At 40.4% G+C, this 22,789-nt stretch overlaps 1 protein-coding gene and 1 long non-coding RNA gene across 4 annotated transcripts in view; one reads left to right on the top strand and one right to left on the bottom strand.

Annotated features, from left to right (window-relative positions):
• CALCR (calcitonin receptor) overlaps positions 1-21,538 on the top strand; it is a 60,329-nt gene extending 38,791 nt beyond the window's left edge. Inside the window, exons 7-12 of the mRNA XM_059171132.1 lie at positions 2,332-2,485; positions 7,605-7,665; positions 7,751-7,817; positions 10,206-10,424; positions 11,142-11,183; positions 21,278-21,538. Coding sequence (XP_059027115.1) covers positions 2,332-2,485; positions 7,605-7,665; positions 7,751-7,817; positions 10,206-10,424; positions 11,142-11,183; positions 21,278-21,538 — 804 coding nt within the window. The remainder of the gene's footprint in view (positions 1-2,331; positions 2,486-7,604; positions 7,666-7,750; positions 7,818-10,205; positions 10,425-11,141; positions 11,184-21,277) is intronic.
• Positions 1-22,789, bottom strand: part of LOC131829377 (uncharacterized) — a 38,885-nt gene that overhangs the window by 2,434 nt on the left and 13,662 nt on the right. For all 3 annotated transcript variants that reach the window (XR_009352833.1, XR_009352832.1, XR_009352834.1), the window contains one exon: positions 4,315-21,581. This is a non-coding gene — a long non-coding RNA (uncharacterized LOC131829377). The remainder of the gene's footprint in view (positions 1-4,314; positions 21,582-22,789) is intronic.

Below are 22,789 nucleotides of genomic sequence, written 5' to 3'. Positions count from 1 at the left end.
ATCCCCAAACGCAATGCCTAAATGCTGTCATCTTCCTAAACACATCTTCCATAACACTGTTATGATGTATCTAACAGAAAAAAAAAATAGGTATGTTAGATGAGTCTCCCTCAGGCAGAAGTTATAGTGTTGTTAGCCATGAGTTCAATGTTAGTAAATGAACAAAATAAAATAAATAAGTTCTCTTTAAACAGAAACAAATAAAAGTTATATATTGATTGGTGGATGAAAATATTTAGACCAGAGGCTTAGAGGAACCTGACCCTGTATTTCCCTTTGGAACAATAGCTCAGTATTTGCTAATTCAGTTTTTGCAGTAACTTTGCAGAACATAACTATTGTGAATAATGAGAAGTGACTGTATATAAAACATGAAGCCAGACTTCTCCGGGTGACAAAGAGCCACCTCTTTGCACACGTCTATTGTCTTTATCTTTTTCCTCTCTCTTCCTCTATGAGTGGCAGCCACCTAAGTATTCTACACTGGGATTCTTGACCCGGAAGGCATAGAGCTTTCAAATAAGAGTAGTCTTCAAAATGAATGCAGAGTATCAACTGCATTTCTTATTTCAGCTATATGTTCGAGTTCATGTGCACCTAACAAGTATTTGCTTAGCAAATGCAAACTCATATAAAATTAAATCAAATAATTCCACTCAGGGGGCACCTGGGTGGCTCAGTGGGTTAAGCCGCTGCCTTCGGCTCAGGTCATGATCTCAGGGTCCTGGGATCGAGTCCCGCATCGGGCCTCTGCTCGGCAGGGAGCCTGCTTCCCTCTCTCTCTCTCTGCTTGCCTCTCTGTCTACTGTGATCTCCCTCTGTCAAATAAATAAATAAAATCTTTAAAAAATAATAATAAAAAAAAATAATTCCACTCAGGAAGATATTCAGATAGAGGAAAAAACAAACAAACAAAAAAGTCAGTGCCTTCCTAAGCCAAATATAAATTATTTTGGGTCACCTGATGTTTTGAATTCTGTGCACTGCTCTTCCACTTTGGTCAGAATCAGAAGTTGCTTCTGTCTCTGAAAAATGCAGTATTTGCTTTCTTGTGAACCCAGCTGGCATTTTCCTATGTTCTATGAGTCCCAGAAGGATTGAGCACATTGGATTCTCAGTAAATAAATTATTACGGCTATGCATTAAATAGAAATGTGCAGTCCTGAAAAGGTTAGTGCAGCGCTGAAAGTCATGTTATGGCTTTCTTACTTTGTAAAAAAGAAAGCCTGAAATCAGTCAGATTCAAAATGCAATAGGGAGCAACATGATGTAAAGCAGAGAAGTTGGCAAAATAATAATGCAAAAAATCATCTCTAAAACCTAACGTCTGTTGTTGTCGTTGTTGCTACAGAGAGTTAAGCGCAGTTAAATATCTTAGGGTAGCGCTCCTCAACCAGGAACATTTTGCTCCCCAGAGTATATTTGGAAATGTCTGGAGACATTTTTGATATTACGAATGGGTAAGGGCTGTTACTGGTGTCTAATGGACAGAGGTCAGGAATGAGGCTAAGTGCCCAACAATGCACAGGACAGCACCTCATAAGAATGACAATAAATCTTCTAGTCCAAAATATTTGTGGTACCAAAATGAGAAGACCTATTCTAAAGGTGACTATGAAATAATTTAGGATGTTCTGTTATGCAGTTTAAGCAATAATTATTTCTATACAGACCATATGTACCTGATCTGATTCCCCAGAGATGTGGTTCCTTCCTCTACACTTAGTACTAAACAAGGATCTATTCCTAATCTCTGTGCACCAAACATGTGGATCCCAATTTAGAAGCTAAGCCTCCCATATGAAAATAAAATCACTCACATCAGATGGGTTCAGCATAGGTCCTGGCTCCTACATGAGAAATTTATCACTTGGTTCTCTCCTCTGTATTGCTAACGAGACATCATCAACAGATCAATGGACTTTAGGAGCATCATGAACAATTTCTGGGTTATTCGCCTCATTGGCCACAGAAAAGGGGCCATAAAAGTCATGTGAAAAATCCTTGGATGCTCAAAAACTATAGGCTCAGAAACAATGCAGGGAAATCAACCTGTTGAGTCTATATAAGTCACCAGAATGTCACAGGAAAAGAACACTTTGAGGACATGGCTTCCATTGCCCTAAATGGCTGTTTACCTGTAATACAAATGCAATACTAATGGTCTATGCACTGTCATTCTGATTTGTGGGGACAGAGGGTGGCACATGTCCACAGATGCCTGGGACAGGCTGAATGCAAATCCTTTGGTTCATATTAACATTTACCCTCTGTTCACAGTCACACTCTTGCCAATACCTTCCACTGACTTCTTCCCTTTCTTTCTGACAGCTGAGCTGCAAGATTTTGCATTTCTTTCACCAGTACATGATGGCATGCAATTATTTCTGGATGCTCTGTGAAGGAATCTATCTGCACACCCTCATCGTGGTGGCCGTGTTCACCGAGGAGCAGCACCTGCGCTGGTATTATCTCTTGGGCTGGGGTATGTATTTTTTTCAGCTGAGTTTTGAGTCACCTTCACCTCTCTCTGTAAATTTACAGTCTTCTTCTAGTCTTGGTCTCAAAAAATGATCAGGAGTCTAGGTCTTGCGAGGAATGATGCGACACAGGTTGGGGCAGGAGTTCAGTCTCCAAGAGAGCTTGGTAGAAGCCCTTTAATAGGTTCATATGGATTGTGATCAGTGTGGGAGTCAGGACAGAGAAGGAGCAGTGTGGTTATGTGTTTCACCAGGAAGCAGACCCCAAGTACAGATGGACAAATGTGCCTTGACTGAGAGAAGATCTGATCAGACTCTCCCTTCAGTTTTATTTATCACCTGTTTGTAGTGCAAAATAGAGTTTCACATTTTCGATTCTGTATCTCCTCCATTCGGGCACTACTTCCCTCCCTCAAAAACATTCCTTCCTATCAATCCATCAGCAGGACTCCTCCAGTGAAAGGTCAGGAGGTACACTATCACCGAACAATAGACATAAATAACCTCACGAGACTCCACAGTGCATGGCAATGGCTTTGAAAAGCCTGTAGCTGGTTGCTTAAATCATCGTTGCTTCTGCACAGATTGACTAAGGTAGAGTGCTGAGGTCAATGAGGCCACTCTAAAACTTCTCCCCTTCCCCGAAGGGATGCTAAAGTCTAGCTCACTCTGATGGAAGGAAACTAGGTAGGTAGTAGAGGCAGGGAGAGGGGAAAAGGTCTGAGACCAAAAAGCATGCTGTCAAAAACAAAACAAAACAAAACAAAACAAAACAAAAAGACACATCCTGTGAACCTCCCATACCAGAGAAAGTTCCTGACTGTAGAGCCAAACGTTTGCCCTTATTGTTCACTGATTAGTGACTGTGGCTCTTGGAGCAGAAGCTGTGGATTATCCTCAGTTAAGCCCACTCTTTCATGTGGCATTTGGGAGAGCCCCTAAAAATATTGATAGGAAAGGAAAGAGTTAATGAGGAGAGAAGATAATCCAAAGGTTTCCTGAAAACATCAACCTTTGTACTTAAACCCCTACTCAACAGGCATTGTCACCAAGGTATGGAAATATATCTGGGAAGTCATGTAAATGACCTAAAGTCTTTCACAATCTACACCAGGCCTGGTCCTATGTGATACTTGTTTCAGTAACACCCTTCCTAACAGGTGTATATGGACTTTAACAAAACATATGACCCCAAACCAATAGGACAAATGTATAATGGTGGGTTAGTGGGACAGATATTTGGGGTGTGTCATCAATGAACTGATCATGGTTGCAAGTAACAGAGAACAAGATTTTCTAACTTAAGCAAAAAGAGAATCTAGAGTATCTTCTGGAAGTCAAGGGCTGAAATGCCACCAAAGCTACTATAAGGGTTGCACACTGGGACTAGAAAAGGAGCACCCTCCCTCTATCTTTTTTTCTGTTTTGTTTTGTTTTCCCCTAAGCATCGTTTTAACCCTTCTCTGTTTCTATAGACCATAGATCACAGGGCCTCCAATCCCAGGGTCAGTACAAGCTACCCCAGATTTTCCTGAGCTCACATTTTTCTGTTCCAGGTACATAAAAAGACTAGATGCTTGTCTTTAAGTCCCAATTCTGAATAGCAGGACAAGAGAATCTGATGGGTCCAACTAAACTCAGGGGGCCAGACCTGGCTCAAAGAATCATGGCTACGGACTTTGAGAGGGAGATGATCACATAGTGCAAACATGTCTGGAAATGTGTGACCCATCCAAAAAAATGGGAGAGGGGTCTTTGTGACCTGGGCAGCCCATCTAGAATATTCCCCAAACCGCCTCACCACTGTTCCCCCATGATCTCCTCATTCTGTTACCTTAACCATCCAGCGAGATTAGAAAGCAGGCTTGTGACTGTCCTGCCAGTCTCACGTCCAGTGCTAGGTTCTCTTGCTCTTCCTTGACCTCAAAATACATAGAATACAAAGAACAAAATGGCCTTTCATTATTTTTTTCTTTTAGTCGCAACCTTCCACAAAGAGGCTGATCTTACCTTTAACTGACCTTCTCAGCCTCATATGTACCTTGTCAGAGATTTCTTGTCCTCCAAAGCTAATCATACTAGGAATCAACTGAATACAGTTCAATGCCCCCCAATAGTAATTCTGATCATTACAATAGTAATGATTGTTGCTGGTCAGATGCCTTCCAACTGAAGACCTGAAAATAACATCCCACCCCTGGCCTGCCACACACACACACACACACACACACACACCATTTCTGTGTGATGTATTTTACTTTTTTCCTTTAAAATAAAATCTATGGCGTATTTCTTATACTGGTTTTGACTCTTCAAAAACATCTATCTACCATACTCAGAAATTTTTCCATGGAGGAAAAAGGCTATAAATTTATTCTTGCCTGTGACATTCAACAGAGATGAGGGCACCCTGGAAGGAACAATTTATAATTACTCTTTCCATTCTGATGCATTGTGAATTAGTTATGAAACTTTTGACATCATCATAGACAGCTCGATGAAGACATCTGCTTAACATGCATAAACAATTCAAAGCGAAAAAGGAACAAGCTGTTCAGCTGTATCAAAAAGAAGGTAATAAAAATAAGTAAAAATATTTATGGGATCCCTGAACCTTCCTTAATCAGAAAATACTTAAAACTTTATCAGAATGATTGAAGTGGGATCCTAAGGAACATTACACTCACTCAGTAAGGTAAGCATGGAATCATAAATTTAAAAGAATGAGAATTTGCACTTCCCCCTAGACCGATGTTTGGAAAGACAAATAGTCAACCAATATAGTTCTAAAATGTAATTATTTTTAGCAGGTCAGACCTCAATCTATCTTACTCTACCCTTGCACACATGCGCATGCGTGCACATGCTCCAAAATTCCACCAAACCCTTTACCGTGTTTGAGAACAAAATTGAGAGACAACCGTGATGATGTCTTTTGAAGCAATAGCTCTGTCCTAGAATTTGGGCAAGCATTGTCTTTGGGTGGGAGGAAAACAGCTAAAGGCACAAGTGAAATAATGCCGCAAGAAAAATAGTGTCACAGAATCTTTAAAGAATTTCTAGTGGAGCAGAGAGGAAGAAATTTCTACTGGGTAATATTTTTATTGTCCTTTTGAAATTATTTTCACACCTAAAAAGTATGATAGTTCCTAAATGTTATGGTGCCATGAAATAAGGTAAAACCTGTGCTTTGCAAGGAGGTGAGAGTGGGACAGCCGAAGATTTGGTGCAAGAAAGCTGTGCCCGAAGATGTGACTTTGTTTACAGGTGACGTATGTCCCATCCATTCTTGTCAGCTGTGAATAGTATTACCCACTCCAGGATCTGGAACAGATCCTAAAAATTATAAAAGACATAAGGAACATCACCCTCTTGGAGGAAAGTATCCAGTGATGTAATTCTCCCCAATAGAAAGTGAAAGAATGCTTTTCTTTTTTTTTCTCTTTTTTTTTTTTTTTTTTTTTTTGGTAGTTACTCCCTTACAGATCTGCACAGGGCCACTTACTAGTTGATTTCTCTCAAATCGAAGCAACTTCAAATAGTGAGGTTTAGTTCTCAGAAATAAATTATTTGTTTTACAGCCCTCTCCTGATTGATTCTTCGCCTTGCTCTTTCTCCTCTTCTTATAAATTAAAGAAGGAAATTCCCTCTGTGGACTCTTACAATGAACACACAGAATTTATCTAGTCCCCCTTAAAAAAAAAAATTCCTAGGGAGAAGGGATTATTTTTACATCTTCGGTGGCAGGAAGGGCCTTTAGGGTTCTTGGGGTCTGGGGGATAAGAGGAAGAGGAAGGGGAAACAAACTGCCTCAAACAAGGCAAAGAGCACTAGGAATGAGCAGAGTTGGAGTCCGCACTCCTCTGTACATTAAGGAACACATCCTGCTCTCTACAAAATGATGAGGTGGGAGGGAGAACTCCATATGCTTCTTCTGCTAATTCTAAAACGTATGTTTCAGAATATATCGAGAAAATGAATTTCTGTTTCTAAAACCCAAGTGGGGAAATGATATGTTAGAACTGCCGTGAATAAAACACAATTATGTTTTGTGTAAAGAGTCTAACTCAAAATTCTCTCAGGCCAAGCATTTAATCAATGGCCCTATTGAATTATATGCTTCACGGGTTAAGAAGCTGAGGTTGTTCTCAGGTGAAAACTCAATATTCTGAGGCAATGTCATTTTGCATAGAATTCACAGAAAATAAAAATGTGGAGGTCTAACTCACTTCTGAGATACATTTCTCAATCTGATGATAATTCTAAAAGCTCTTTCTACAAATGTCTCAACCAAATCAAGCAATATTCTGTTGGGCTGGGGTACATCTGAGGGGGGGAAAAAACTATTTTGCAAGAACCACAACTGTATTCTAGATGACACTTATAGAATGAAAATTGATTTTAAAAAGAGGTACCCTGACAGAATGCATTGCCGATAATGACCCCTATCATTCTGTTTATAAATTCAAAGTTGCTTTTTACTAGAACTTAGAGTTCAGTGAGGGAGGTAGACTCCAAGTTACCTTCATAGAGGTTCCACAGGCAGAACTTACAGAGGGCAGGGAAGGCAGTCGTGCCCTGAAATATTCTAATGGAAAGACAATGGAATCGATACATGTGATATAAACAGACAGGAAAAAGAAAAGCCTACAAGAACTATTATGAACATCAACAAGGATTTCAGAGCAATCAGGCTATTGTCTCCGTAAGCTATCCCAGGTCATTGCCCTCCATGGTGACCTAACTCCTGTCTATTAAAGAGTCCAGTTCACATGCAGTGAAGAGCTTTGTGGACTCAACTAACAGTCATCACCACAGACATAACGATGGTGTAATGGTCACAGTGAGAGTAACAAGGTACCTACCATCCTGGAATATTTGTTAAAGACTTTTAATTACCTGGATGCTCTTCACAAAACTCTGAAAGCACGTGATGTTCTAACCAAGAGAATAATTATCGGGATTGACCAAAAATAGTTTGTGTAAAAACATCAGGGAAGTATCTTGACAGAGATATTAAAATTTGCCACCTTTTTTGAAGATAAACTACCATTTTCCACGCAATCACTGTTGTAGCTTAAGATCAAGAAATCAGGTGTGATTTCTGCTTTTTCACATTTTTAGGGTTCCCGCTGGTGCCAACCACTATCCATGCGATTACTCGGGCTCTGTACTTCAATGACAAGTACGTATTTGGGTGGTTTTTAAGTGAACGTATTTGTAAGTAAAATGCATTTATATTCATGTATTCCCTCCCTCCTTGTTTTCAGCTGCTGGCTGAGTGTAGAAACCCATCTGCTTTATATCATCCACGGTCCCGTCATGGCCGCACTGGTGGTGAGAATTGCTTTTATTTATCTTGTTGTTGTTGTTGAGAATTGCTTTTTAAATCCATTATTAAGTGTTATCTCTTTGTGAAGATTTCTGTAAAGATGGCCCTGTGTCCCATATGGCTCAGGACTTCAAAATTAGGCTAAGGTAATGATGATCTGTAATGAGATCATCTGTAACAATTTGATTTGAGGATCTTTAAATGAAAAAAACAATTTTTATTTAACACTGTTGGGGAAGGGTTGCATTAAGTTCATTTCTATACCCGCCATCACAAAAATACAGTTTTCTTGAAACAACACTATACCTACCTGCTCCTCATTAAAGGCAAAGATCAAGGGACTGAAGAATGGTAAGAAGATGTTACTGAGAAAGAAAGTAAAAAATCAGAGTCCCTCTGCACCTTTTTCCCTGGTCTCTGCCAAACAAAACCATCTCTCATTTCATCTCTGGTCCGTGAGCCATCGTGGGAACTACCACTGAGCATACACTTCAGGATTGTACATTGCTTGCATGTACATTGCCAGGCTCTTCCTAACAGCAGCCCTTCGAAGTAGATGCATCAGGACTATTGGTACTCATTAAGAAAACTAGACCCAAAGATTCAAGTAAATGTATTCCCAAATTACATGACTAGTAAAAAGTTGGGGTTGAGGAGAACATGACCATCTGCATGTATTTCCAAGCTCTTTGTTTTTACCTAAGGTTTACTCTATGGTAGTGAGCATGACAACCAGCCCATTTAATATTTAGACACTATTTTTCCCACTAGCCTCAAAAACAGTGCTTTTCCCTTGGAAAAAGAAAAACGAAAACAGTCCGAGTCATAAACCATGTTCTGCTCATGTACTGAAGAAGTATCCATTAGAAACTGATCAAACCAAGTCATCATCCAACCTGACTTCCCACTGCCCCAGTCTCTCCAGTGCACACTCAATTTCTTTTGCCCTACTTCAGAGCAGTGATGGACATGCCAGCCCAACTGTGCTGACAAAGACCCATGGATGTGGATCTTGAATATTTCAATACCTCCTAAGAGTTCAATTATTACTAAAGGTCTCTCTTCTTTCTTGAGTTTTGGGGGCAACTATGCTTATTTCTTTTCTGGGTAGAAAAACCACACTAATCATTTAAAAATAAATCATCAATTAAATTTTAAAAACAACTTTGGTTTCAAAATTAATCTCCATAGCCAAAAGTAGTTTGAGACCCACTGCAATGGCTAATATTAAAAAGTGTGACCATACCAAGACTTGGCAAGGGTAGAGAACAGCTGGAATGCTCAGCTAGAGCTAGAGGGAATGTAAAATGAAGCCACTTCTTTGGAAGACAGTTTGCCAGTTTCTTATAAAGTTAAATATACATTTATCATATCAACAGGCAGTTCTACTCCTGGGTACTTACTCAAGAGACACAAAAACGTATGTCCACACAAAGACTTGTATACAAATAACCATAGCATGTTAATTTGTAATAGTCAAATTGTGAAACCTTGCCAATTTCCATCAACAATAGAATGAATAAACAAATTATGTGTATTATCCATGTAATGGAGTACTACTACTCAGCAATAAAAAGGAATGAAATGCCAATATACACAACGTGAATGAATCTCACAGATAATATGTCAAACCAAAGAAGCCAGACATGAAAGAGTACATACTGTATAACACTCCACTTCTGTGGTAATAGAAATTAGTGGTCGATTGAGGTGGAAGGGTTGTTGAAGCGGGAGAGAACTTTCTAGGGTAATGAAAATGCTCTTGTCTTGTTTGGAGGGGTTGCTACCCAGATACCCCAGATACCTACATTTCTCTAAACTTCTTGAATGTAAACTTAAAGTCTCTAATTTACTTAATGTGCCTTACATCTGAATGAAGTCATGTTCTTTAAAAAATGTTATTAGAAAGAAAAGAGGGCTGGGAGAGCTATCTCTACTACATAAACTTCAGAGATGAATTCTTCGGTCCTCATTTCACTTTCTGGGAAGTAGTCCTGCCTAAGGGGAAAATCTCCATAATGAAATGACCAGAAAACAAGATCTGAAAGTGTTGGTTATGACTCTCCTTCGGAAAAATCATAAAAATCAAAGTGATGAATAAACTACCCTCATTGGAATTAAACTTAATTTATTTACTTATACAGAAAAAAAAATGTTTTCTCATTTGGACAAAAATTTTTTTAAAAAAAGGGAAATGTTAACTCAGGTCTGGAGAGGGTCTTTGGTTTTACGGCTGCACCCGGTAATGCCAAGCTTATTACACCAACTCACACGCCGTCTCTCCTGTCCTGTGACATCTGCTCCCAGGCTGAGATAAACAAGAGTCAAGGAAAGCAGTCATCCTTAAGTCGGCCGGACCTGGATGATTTGCTCATAATGTCACATCTTTGCAGGTCAATTTCTTCTTCCTGCTCAACATCGTCCGGGTGCTCGTGAGCAAGCTGAGGGAGACCCAGGAGGCGGAATCGCACATGTACCTGAAGGCCGTGAGGGCCACTCTGATCCTGGTGCCCCTGCTCGGAATCCAGTTTGTCGTCTTTCCCTGGAGGCCTTCCAACAAGATGCTTGGGAAGATCTACGATTACCTGATGCACTCTCTGATTCACTTCCAGGTAAAGAAGCCGGTGGTGTATTGATCAGCTGTTTGCTCAGCTAGTTGATGTAGGCAGAAGCACTTCTAAGGTCCATCTGTGATCAGAAGGACCTTTGCAAATATATATAACCTGGAAGGGATACAGCTTCTCTTTTTCTCATTACCTGTTTCCCCCTTTTATTTTTGAATCTCAAAACCGAGGAAGGAAAACAGGGAGGATGAGCTTTGAGAACACATCTTTCTGAGGACAAATACTTGTCCAGGGACTGACCCACTGCACAGCACTGAATACTGAGGACAGAGTTTCTATTCCCACCGTCCTTTCAACCTTTCCTTCCCCTATCCAATAGTTTGAGGGAAAGCACATTTGTTTTGCCTTTATGAGGGGGAGTTTTGAAGATCAACATAACCAGTGCCAATCAGTTTCCCAACCTGATAGCTAGCATCACAGTCACCAATGCCATGAAAACACAGTCACCAATGCCATGAGGCAGATGTTCCTGTCAGTAGGAAATGTCTCCAGTGGACCCCAAGGTGGAAGCTGTACCCCCTTAAACTAGAATATTCTTATAGTGAAGCACTGAATATGAGTGTGCTAGTAATTGTCTTTCATCGAGCCTTGACTTGCTAATGCAATAGTGAAATGCTCCTCTTCAGGCTGTCTATTAATATTGATTCCTAAACAAGGTAATGCACCCCAAAATAATCTCAGTTCTATTTTTCCTTCTCTTTTAAGGGATTCTTTGTCGCCGTGATCTACTGCTTCTGCAACAACGAGGTAAGCGTGCATTTCACAGAATACCATCACTCGTTGATACAAAGCCAGCATTTTACAGTTCCCAAAGGGCCTCTGGTCACATTTCATTTGCTCTCACTTCTGCAGTTGACCTCACGGGGTTTCGTGACATACAGGATCATGTATTTTTCCACTACTTCACATGAATCTTATCTGTGTTTCTATGGGAGAATTGTAGATATGATCCACATGGGCAGCTATGTTCTGATTTCATTGGATGGCATCTTAAGCTGGTCAGTCCCTGGAGCAGCAAGAGTGAGAGCTATTCTGGATTCTCCTAGAAAGAGAAGTCATGCTGCCATCCTTTTGGAAGACTCAGCTCCTCCCTGGGGCTGAGCCAGGATCCAGCCAGTGTGAACTGGTTCACCACTTTCTTGTCCTGTCGCTTGGTGCCAGTGTCACATCACGTCTTCGAGATGGTGGCAGTCCTCCTGAAGTTAAGACCCCAAAAGGAGCCTCATATAAGTAATTTATTATCTGAATATTTAGCTCAGTGAAATCTAGAGATCCACATGGCCAGTGTTGTCAGGGGGAGGTTAGCCAGAGTGCCCTTTCTTGCAATGAAATCTTCTTGCCTGGGACCCGAACTGTGAAGTAGAAACATGAAGCTGCTTACTCCCTAATGCAAACTGGTGCAGCCACTGTGGGAAAAAGCATGGAGGCTCCTTGGAAAATTAGAAATAGAACTATCATATGATCTGGTAATTCCACTACTGGCTATTTACCCAAAGAATATGAAAACACTTATTCAAAGAGATATATGTACCCCTATGTTTATAGCAGCATTATTTATAATAGCCAAGAAATGGAAGCAGCCCAAGTGTCCCTTGAAGGATGAAAGGATAAAGTAGTTCTGGTACATACATACAATGGAATATTACTCAGACATAAAACAGTAAAATCTTGCCATTTGCAACATATATGTTAATTGCACTGGAATTTCTTTTTTAAAAGTGGAGCTGCTTTGGGGCGCCTGGGTGGCTCAGTGGGTTAAAGCCTCTGCCTTCAGCTCTGGTGGTGATCCCAGGGTCCTGGGATCGAGCCCCGCATCGGGCTCTCTGCTCTGCGGGGAGCCTGCTTCCTCCTCTCTCTCTCTCTCTCTCTGCCTGCCTCTCGCCTGCTTGTGATCTCTGTCTGTCAAGTGAATAGATGGAATCTTAAAAAAAAAAAAAAAAAAAAAAGTGGAGCTGCTTAAATTTGTACCAAAGAAGACCCAGGCTTTCAAGAAACACAGTTTGTAAGCTCCCTCATTTTTCAGGTGAGAAGCCTACACTCTAGGAAGAACGTGTGACTGGTACAATGTCACAGTCATAGTTCCACAACCAGGACTAGAACCTAGATTTCCTGATTCTTAATTAAATGAACTAAATATTCCACTACACTATAATATGTCTATGATTCCTCCCTGGAGCTTTGCTCATATACTTTTTCTAGTTATATACCACATGAATTGTAATGTGCAATTATTTTTTATCATTTTACGTTGATCCCTATTTAGAATAATTCTATACCAAGAAAAATACCATTTGGTGAAGAGATCAACAAATGTTAAGATTTTTCCTATTAGTAATTAGAAAGGTTTCTAACCAGAATCAATTGATCTTTAATTCTCTACTCTTTATTTCTTCGGTTATCAGGGAGCACCTATAAGATTTTGCTGTTCTATGACGTATTATTTATCTCCAACCTTGTCACTGCTTTATAAGATTTTTGTCGCTCTCATTCTACTTTTTAATTGGTACATTTTACTCCTCCCTTCATCCATTCACCCATAAGCTCATTCCTTCATTCAGCAGAAATAGATCATCCATTCACTATCACTAGGGGCTAGACTGAAGGCCTGGGGTAGAAATGAAAAGTCACCCTTCTGCTGTCAGCTGTTAGTGTCTCTTTGGTTATTTTGTTTGTTTTAAGAATAGCAAAAACCAAATAAATAAATAAATATGGTTTAGGACATCCTCTCTTTATATCAATTTCTATGAATGCATAATCTGTCTTATAAGTTATTTCAGGTGCCATACAAATAAATTTTCCACCTAAAGCAATATCTCTATAGGGCTAACATAAAAATCAGGTTCAGAAGGGGCATACCTTGAAAACATGAGAGGATTGTAGGCATTTGCAAAAATACTTCACCCCCCTTCCTCTGTTTTAACCATGACGCTGTCTTTGAAGCATCAGGCATAGAGAGCAAGACAAGAAGTCCTCCTAACAATTGATCATTTCTATTTCATTTGAGTATGTTATCTCTGCTTTTCAAAGCCAAGAAACCATCTCCATTTTAATTAGGATTCTTTTACTGGGGAAGCTACCAGAGTGACATTTCTAATAAGATAGAAATTTTGTACTGTGCCAAATGTAACATCACAGCCCCATGAATTTTAGATTTGCAGCTCTCCACTGGGCCTTCTGTGAAGGTGCTGTCTATACCCCCATCAACCCGGCAGGGCATGCAGCCCTGCGGGTGGGTCTCGAAGCTGCCACTGCCACTGCCAGAGAAGTGTGTGGGCTTTGCTGGGAGCACGTTGAGTTTTAGCAGAGATCTAGGGGGCTGAGATGGCAGCTCGACAGTGCAGAAGGAGGTTTTCATTTTCATTTCTTACCTGCATGTTGTCAGTGATTCCCATTATGGAAATTGGTCAAATACCGACAGATAGACTAGAAGCAGGGAAGGAATTTGGAGAATGACAGGAGTAGGAATCAGGAAGCACCCACGAGGGCATGCTTATGGATCACGTATTTCCTACAAGTCTTCTAAGAGTATGGATGTTGACCATGTATTATTAAGTATGTAAGGGACCTCAAAGAGATGATGACAGCTACAAAGATGCCCAGCGGTTCTGAGTTACATCTTAAAAATAGAGAGAGCACCAACAAGACAGTGGTTGTTCTCCCTTTCCATGGGTCTTGCTATTGTCCATGCACTGTGGGTAAAATCGTTTGTCGATCAAAGTAGCATGATCAGAAAGATCTCAATTTAACAGTAACAGATTGGAGTGGATGGAAACTACCACTGCTTTTTTGTTGTTGTTGTAACTTGTCTTGCTTTAGATAGCCCATCCCACCAGCTTCTAAGAGATGGCAGTCTCTTTCTAGAAAATATTTGGTTCCAAAGCCTTCATCCAAAGGTACAGTTGGTAGGCCCTGCTGACACTCAGGGTGGCTCCCTCACTCCCGAGGAGCCTAGAGATCCTTCTAGTGTGTCGCTTCCTTGACCAGGCCCCAGCCTTGTTCTGCCTCACCAGTTCTCTCTTCCACCCACTCAAGGACCCCAGAGGGTCAGCCTCCTTTCTTCACACTGTGAAGAGCCTACGAGTCTGTCTTTAGCACATGTCATAGCCATTCCCGCTCCACCGCTCAGGCACCAGCTTGGACATGGTACCAAGCCAAGTGTGGGACTTCTTTACATGGCTATCAATTTCTAGACTGTGCTCTCAGAATCAAAGAGAAAGACTTGCTATACTGGGGTATAAGCATAAGCACCAGAAGTTATATACTGTTGAGTGTCTTCTCCCCATTTCCCCAGGTATTCCCACCATGAAGGGGAAATGCAAGGTCATTTGTGTCTCTGTATATCTCTCTCCCTCTCAGGACTGGAAGGGCTTTGTACTAACCACGGCTCCTTCCTATCCTCAGGGGACTCTCCCTACACTGTATCTTGTGTGTCCTCTATACTATGGCTTTTAGTAAAATTCTTTTTCCAGGGTAGCATGGTTTTCACTTCATAATGCAAAGATAAGCTTTTCTATTTAGAAATTCTTTTTCTCACTCAATAAAACCTGGTTTTCAAAGCTGTTGTCCTTCTAGAGACTCAAGAAAGTCAGCTTTGAGACTCAAAGCTAAACAGTGATTTCTTTGTTCTAGAGCAGTATTCTCAAACTTTCGTGTGCATCAGAATTGCCAGGGAAAGTTTGTTAAAACATAGAGTGCTTGACCCCTCAGAAGAGTTTCCTATTCAGGAGGACAGGGATGAGGCCTGAGGAATTTGCATTTCTGACAAGTTTCCAGGTGAAGCTGATGCTGCTGATCAGAGAACACACTTTGAGAACCCACTCTAGGCAAAATCTAATTTGTTCTTCAAGCAATGAATGGCCATGACTTAATGAACTAGGGAGTTGCAGGGTAATGTTATTTAGGAAATATAATAGTTAAATATTTTCAAAAATATTAACCTTATCATAGATGATATTTATTTGTTGGTGTCTTCTAGAACAAGAAAGCTTCTACAGACTAGAAGAGTACATAGTGAATGGGAATTAGAAAGCCTGGTCTTATGATCATGAAGTACCCAATTTATCTCAAACTGTAGGGCATGTACATTCTGTAAGAAAAAGACCAGTAAAGATAATGCTCCAAAAGGTGAAAAAAGTATCAGTGACAACTTTATGAATAATATTCAGAAGCATCCCTCAGTATCTAATTAACAGGATTTAATAGGGGTTCCGCCTCAGAAAGTCATATAAAAGCATTTAAAGCATACCTCCAAGTGGATCTAAAATGTTTTTAAAGTTCATGATTTTTAATCTTAAATTTCGATTGCAGCAGGCCTGTTGAGTTGTGGAATCAGCAAGTGAAGGTATGAGGGAGCAGGTTTGAAAAATCTTTCTATCCAATGGATCAAAACTCCTAGGAATAAACGCCACCTTCCACTCAACAGTATATAACTTCTGGTGCTTATGCTGAACTTGAGGAAAACTAAGGCCAAAGATGAAAGCATTCAAGTCCAACTGTGAAGATTCTGACCTGATTTTCTTTTTCACAGATGTAGAAACTGAGGCCCAAATATACCAACCTCATATAGATGGTTAATACTAGAGCCAGGTGTAATACTTATGACTTCAAACCATCAGATCAGGGCTCTATTTTTTAAAGTGGTTAATAAAGAAATTGATATAATTAGGGAAAATGTAAAGTGATCTGTGTTAATTGCTTTTATAAGGAGTGATGAATCTATATAATTCAAAACTTTGTATGTTATATTTATCACATTGGTAACTCCTAACATTTCTGATGCTTTTCAAGAGCAATGAAAAGTCTCCCTGGTTTTTTTTTTCCCCCAAACAGATTCAATGCCCTTATTTTAGTGATCAAAGCAGCATCAAGCTCAACCTGTGGTATTGTAGGAGATAATTGCCCTATTAAACTATAATTATTCAAGTGTCTTTTACATCCTGCTAAGGGCCTATTCTTATATGTGTGGTTTACAAATTGAAGCAGATTGCCATCTCCACACAAAAGAATAGATTATAATTCGGGAATGCAATTATAGAAGGCTATGAACATTTCTGTAATAATAATAATATTAAAAACATAAAATAGGCCTCAAACCCTTTGGCCTCATGCTGGGCAGGGTACTTCATTAATACGCATGGATATGCCAATGGGGATTATTTTCTTAAAATGTGAGGAGAAACAAAGCCTTTTTTTTTTTTTTTTTTCGTCCTCTGGGCACTTTTACAAACTCACTCTAAACTTAAACTGTCTGCTTTGGATACCTCTAAATAACCGTGTGATTTTTATCTATAAAGACAGTGTTGGTATTTGAGAGATGCTGAATCCACGGAAACTGTCAATTCCCTTTGTCTGGGGACATCGCTTCTCCAAAAATATGCTGAAGCAGTATATTTCCTAATTCCTCAACAGGGCATTTGATGGTTCCTAGATTACAAACCTGGCATTTAAAGCATTAAGGACCTACATTTAATAGATAGTATGACCCAAATAAAACCATGCCATCTTTTGGCTAGTCCCAACAGAAAAATAAATGGTATAGAAATCCAAAAGAAATCCAGGAAGTAGCAAGCCTGGGCCATGGAGCACTCTGTAGAGACCTAGTGTAGAATGTATGAGATCAGCAACTATGTGTGTCATTGAGAGGTCTTTGTATTTTCTTAGCACTACCACCCTCCAAAAAAGAATATGACAGAAGAGTTTCATTTTAGTCTGAAGACTTGAGGTCACCATCCTGCCATAATAACAGCACAGTAATAGCAATAATAACAGTAGCCTCCCTGTGTAGTACTTTAAAGCTTAGATGCCACTTTGATATATACTGTCACAATTTAATCCTTCCAACAGCAAGGTGAGGTAGAAGAATTGTATTGAAGAAAGGAGTCTCAAAGAGGTTAACTATCCTACCCAAGATTATAAGGCTAATGTGGGCAGAGTGAGTTTCTTGACCCAAAGTTCAGTCCTTTCTTTCATGGCATCGAATGAGACCCAGTGAAATGATGCTATAGGTGGAAAAAGAACAGAAAGGTGGTGTGATGTGACCCAATGACACTCTTCCTTCCCTGCCCAGCTGGTTGCCAGGTTGCCGACAAGTGCCTGCTTCTGCTCATTTCCAAAAGTAGCAACTCACTGGAGCTCAAGAGCAGTTCCCCAAAACACACACCATGGCATGAGAGAAGACCTAGCAACAGTTGTAGGTGATCCAACACCCAGTAGCTTACGGTTTACCTCTGGAAGGAATTCAAGTTCTCAAAAAGCAATGATTCTAGGTCTCATATCAAAACCCATGAAAGAACATTTCAATTTTTCCATAAGGTTTGTCCTAGATGCTTTCAGCTCCCCACCCTGGTACCACCGGATATCAGTGCACTAATTATGGTCATTGGTGATCATTTTCTTGGCTGAAAGAGTTATGAACTCATTCTAGAATGGATGTTGATAGTCCACAAGTATTTGTTGAAGAACTGCTGTATGCCCAACAGCATGACATGTTCTGGGAATACAAAAATGGACAAGACATGGTTCCTGCTTTTCAGAATTTTCTTGTACAGGAGGAGAGAGAGACACAGCAAGTCACAATGTTATAGCGCAGTAAGAGCAATAATGAGTATAGATTACTGCAACAAGAGCACGGAAGAGAGACTCCTGACTCTGTCTGTATCAAAGGATCAAGAAAAGTTTCCTAGAGAAACAGAGTTGAGTCCTGAAAAACAAGTTTGGGCACCAGTGAGGGTGGGAGAGGGCCATTCCGGTCAGAGGGAGCAGCATGAGCAGAGAGACCTGATGGGAAGAAACGATATAGCTGGTGGAGAGAGACAAGCAGTTTGTTAATTTTGGAGAATTCAGGTCAAGGCCATAAGTGGCTTAAAACCACTCTGGCAGAGAGATGAGCCAACTCAGACAAAAGCAGTAGAATGACAGGAATTTTCCACTCCTGCCCCTGATAGCAGCTCTGTGCCTGGTATCTAAGTGCTCTTACAGAACCTGAATCCCTTCTATCTGTGCTGGCCGGGTGACTGAAATAGAGGCATTTGGGGTAAATAGCTAAAGGACAAAACCATCAAACCAAGATTTCAGGTCACTCTGGGTATGGACTGAATTCCTTCTGAAGAGAGTAACCCCAGTCCAGTTCAGCCCATTCGGAGTATGTCCCCCTACTGCTGTTTTGAATGGCAGCAGCCGAGTGCAGGAAGCCGGTGTGAGCAAGAGCACATTGTTTCAATTAGAGAGAGTAAATGGACCCAATCCTTCAGACTTTATCTTCTCTTTGTGTCTTGACCTCTAGACAGAAATGTCACAGAGGGGGAACAAACTAGTCAATGCTCAGTTATTCGGCACTAAATGCAGATAAACTGTCCTAATTGCTTTTCTTCTTTACTGTTTCATTCTTCCTCATCTCTGCCTCTTCTATTCCTCCAATCCATCTTGTCCCTTCCAGCTGTGTTACACCTTCCATCTGTACCTCTTGCACTAATGTGCTTAGGAAAGCAAAGGAAGCAAAACACTTATATGAATTAATTTTCAACCAGTAAATAGCCCTAATAAAGAACTAGGCTGGAGAGGAGCCTGAAGGTGTCAGACTATCAAAAGGGAGATACCTGACTCTCAAATCCAGCCACATTGACTGGCAGAACCTTGGAGGTGGTGGGAGGTGGGGTTAGCAAGGGGTGAGAATGGGAGAAAAAGTAGGAAATTACTGCTGCTACGCACCAACATCGTATGAGGTGATTCAAATAACCTCAGTAAATCTTACTCATAACTGAATTCATGTCCTGATCTCCTTTTTACAAAGGAGAAAAATCTAAGAAAGAAAAAAACAAAAAACCAAAAGACAAAAAAGCCTATGCAGGCAATAAGCTGGGACCCAAACCCAAAGAGCACAGTCTTTGGGGTCGGTGTGTCAACACTTAGTGCTCTCATCCTGCCTAAGCAATGACCACAGGAAACAAATTCTATTTTCAGTTCAGTTCACAACTTGATGGTCAGCTATCTACAGTGTGTATTGTGGCCAAGCACATGGTCAGGAGCCACGAGCTTCCCCTGGTATGGTGGTTCCACCACATTCCAGCGGTTCTGACCCTGGACACGTTACATAACCTCAGCCCCCATATGTAAAGTGAAGGGAACAGTAGCCATTAAATCAGCAGGATTAAATAAGTTCATACTAAACAAGAGCCTGGAAAATGGCATGTGGTAAACCCTCAGAAAATAACAGCGACAGCTCCAACTTTTCATGCTGTCCATGACCCTCAGCACGTCTTTTGTCAACACAAGGTTCGGATACAAGGTGCACAGCTTGACCATGGCACTTAAAGTTTTGGTGTTTGTCTCTTTTAAATAAAATTAGATAGATGCACATTAGAGAGTACACTCACACACTCATCACCTCCAAAAAACACAAAAACAGTTTGTTGCCACAATAATTCCGAATGATTGGATTACCAAATTCGTCTACCATTTGTCATCTTGAACTTGATGGCTGCTCTGCGATATGAAGAAGAACCTCTCCTCAGTGACAAGTTTCATACCCTCTTGTCTGTGATGAATCATTTGACTGTTTTGCCTTTTTCTGAGTAAAATATTTAAAAGGATATGACAAATACTAATAATTATTTGGAAAGACTGTTCTGCTATGATACACAGAAAATGTATTTGCCACAGAAATTATTCAGCCTTCTATTATGCATATCGGTTTATAACATTAGTATGTTGTACTATCATTTATATCTTCTTTTAGATTCAGACAAATTTGGCTCTTCACAATTAACTCATTACATGCTTTATCTCAGGTCATACTGTTGCCGGATTCCCCCTCCTGTGCCCCAGAATGGTTAGGTCTTACATTCAAGTTCGGTAGCAAGATAACGAAAGATATATTAATAAATCGATGCAAATATTTTGTATAAAAGCATATCTCCTGTACTGAGCCATAGAAAATCAGAAATGTAAAATAGATACTGCAGCAATAATCTCTATTTTAGTCTTGCTCAGCTATAGAGAAAAGCCAGAAGTTAGGAGATGACAGGGAAGATGAACTTAAAGACTAAACTGAACTCAGTTCTGAAGAAAGCAGAGCTAGACAAGCAGTGTTACTACTTTTCCGCGGTGGTTATTTTTTTGTATTTAGAACTTCCTGACTTTAGCATCTTTTCCTTCTCTACTATACAGTTTATCATATTTGTAAAGCAAGTTTGGTAAGTTTGTTTACATATTAGAAGTTTTTTTGTAGGAAGAGATTGAAATTTTATTCTTAAAAGCTTCGTACTCCATTAACCAGAGTTTTATCCGGGGTGTCCCATCTCAAGCCATGCTGGAGAAAGGAAAATCCACAGTATGAAGCCCTTATAATGAAACCCCGGGCTGTGCTGTGGTACATGCATATGTATATGTATATGTATATGTATATGTATATGTATATGTATATGTAAACAGTAATGTGTTTAGGTTTAGATAAAAATTTCTGCATTATCAGAGGTGGTAGCAGATAAAAACTTTTCAAAAATCTTTTCCTCTGATAGGACACCTATACCATAATGGGTATAATAAAACCAAGGCAATTTTCATTCATTGGACAGGAGAGCTAAAGAAGAGACTTTTGCTCAAAAAGAGCAAACAACCTTGCCCGTGGTAGCTTAGGCAAGCAACTCGTTTCTCTGACTTAAAGATTCTTCTCCCACGATGGTATATATTCCCCAACCAGAGCGTGTGTACTGCAGGGTCCTTCGGATCAGAATTACAACTCAGCCTCCTTTGGCCTCTGATAAGCTCCACGAACTGTGGCCATAAGCTTGGCTTGGGTCGTTTCCGACAATTATACCAAAACAAGGTTCCCTTTTCTCTTTCAGGTCCAAACCACCGTGAAGCGCCAATGGGCGCAGTTTAAAACCCAGTGGGATCAGCGCTGGGGGCGAAGGAACCCCCGCCGCTCCGCGGCCAATGCCGCCGCCGCCGCCGCCGCCGCCGCTGCCGCCGCCGCGGCCGAAGCCGGGGACATCCCGGTTTACATCTGCCACCAGGAGCCGAGGAACGAAGCCGCCGACAACCTGGGCGAAGGGGGTGCCGAGGTCATTGCTTTGGAAATCATTGAGCAAGAGTCATCCGCTTGAATGTGAAGCTAGCGCAGCATCGTGATCACTGAGCCTTCATTTCCTGGGAGACAGACAGACCATCCGTTTAAAGTGATCCCCATCCTCCCAGGAGCTGAGCATATCATTTGTGAAGAATTATTAAGTGAATTTGCCCATAGTAAATCTGGAGAAAGTTATCCTTGGTACTATTGCTGTGGGAGACAGTCTAGGAATGGGGTCTCCCACTGCATCCCTTGTGAACCCCATCTTTCATCTGGGACTGAGATGCAGTTGTCTTAGTAATGCAAGCAAAGTATCCAAGAAAAACACAATTAAATTGACCTAGTTCAGAAACAGGGTGCTCCTTGTTAATCTTGAGCCATTTATAACTTTGAAAAATTAAAAGCATGGTCACTATTTTTCTTTTTAACTCTAGACTTTGAATTAGAATATTTCTGTATTTGGCTATGGATCTGATTTTTAATTTTTTTATTTCAATCAATTCTGATGTTACTCAGATGTTTTACCATCCTCACAATGTAAACCGCACAAATTACATGACCTCTGCAAGACCAAGTGGCTTTCTTACATAGAGATGACTAAGAAGGTAGAGGGGAGACCTGCATTTGGCAGGAAGAGGTAATGTTTTGGATGAAAAAGAAATTTAGCGTCAATTTGCTTAAAACATTAGATGGGCCAGTTTATTAACTGGTTTATTAATATCATATGCTCAGTGTGGTTTTGGATAATCCTGTCCGTCAAACAGGCCCTAACTGCCGTAAGAACTGGCCCTCACGTTGAGTGTGCTTTGGTTGCTGACATTTATAAATTGGGAGGTCACAAAGAATCCATCACTAAATTTTTCACAAAACTGCCAAAAATATAATTTCTAGTGGAAGAGAATATTCTCTTTAAAGAGAGTTTTCCACTTTCTTAAGCTCCAGGATTTATAAAGCAAATCACTCTAAGGTTTATAAAGCAGATTACCTCTTGCCCTTGGGTGCTATCTAGCAGTAAAAGATAAATTTGTTTAAGACTGGTAATTAAAAGACTCCATATAAATCCATTAACTGCCTTCCACCCAGCTTCAAAGCTTAACAAGATCTCAGTCTTTTCCAGGAAGATTCAGTAGGGCTAATTAGAAATCAGTTTGTAGTTGACCTTTGGCTTGATGCTATTAGCAAAACAGGAGGAGGAAAAGTAACTGCTACGAGTTGAACCATCTACCAGTTCATTTAAAATAAAAGTAGAGGGTCTTATTAAAGCCCAATATTATATTCCCATATCTCT

The sequence above is a fragment of the Mustela lutreola genome, chromosome 4 (assembly GCF_030435805.1).
Source record: "Mustela lutreola isolate mMusLut2 chromosome 4, mMusLut2.pri, whole genome shotgun sequence".
In the NCBI taxonomy this organism is placed as follows: Eukaryota; Metazoa; Chordata; class Mammalia; order Carnivora; family Mustelidae; genus Mustela; species Mustela lutreola.
This window is presented reverse-complemented; position numbering and strand designations above follow the sequence as displayed.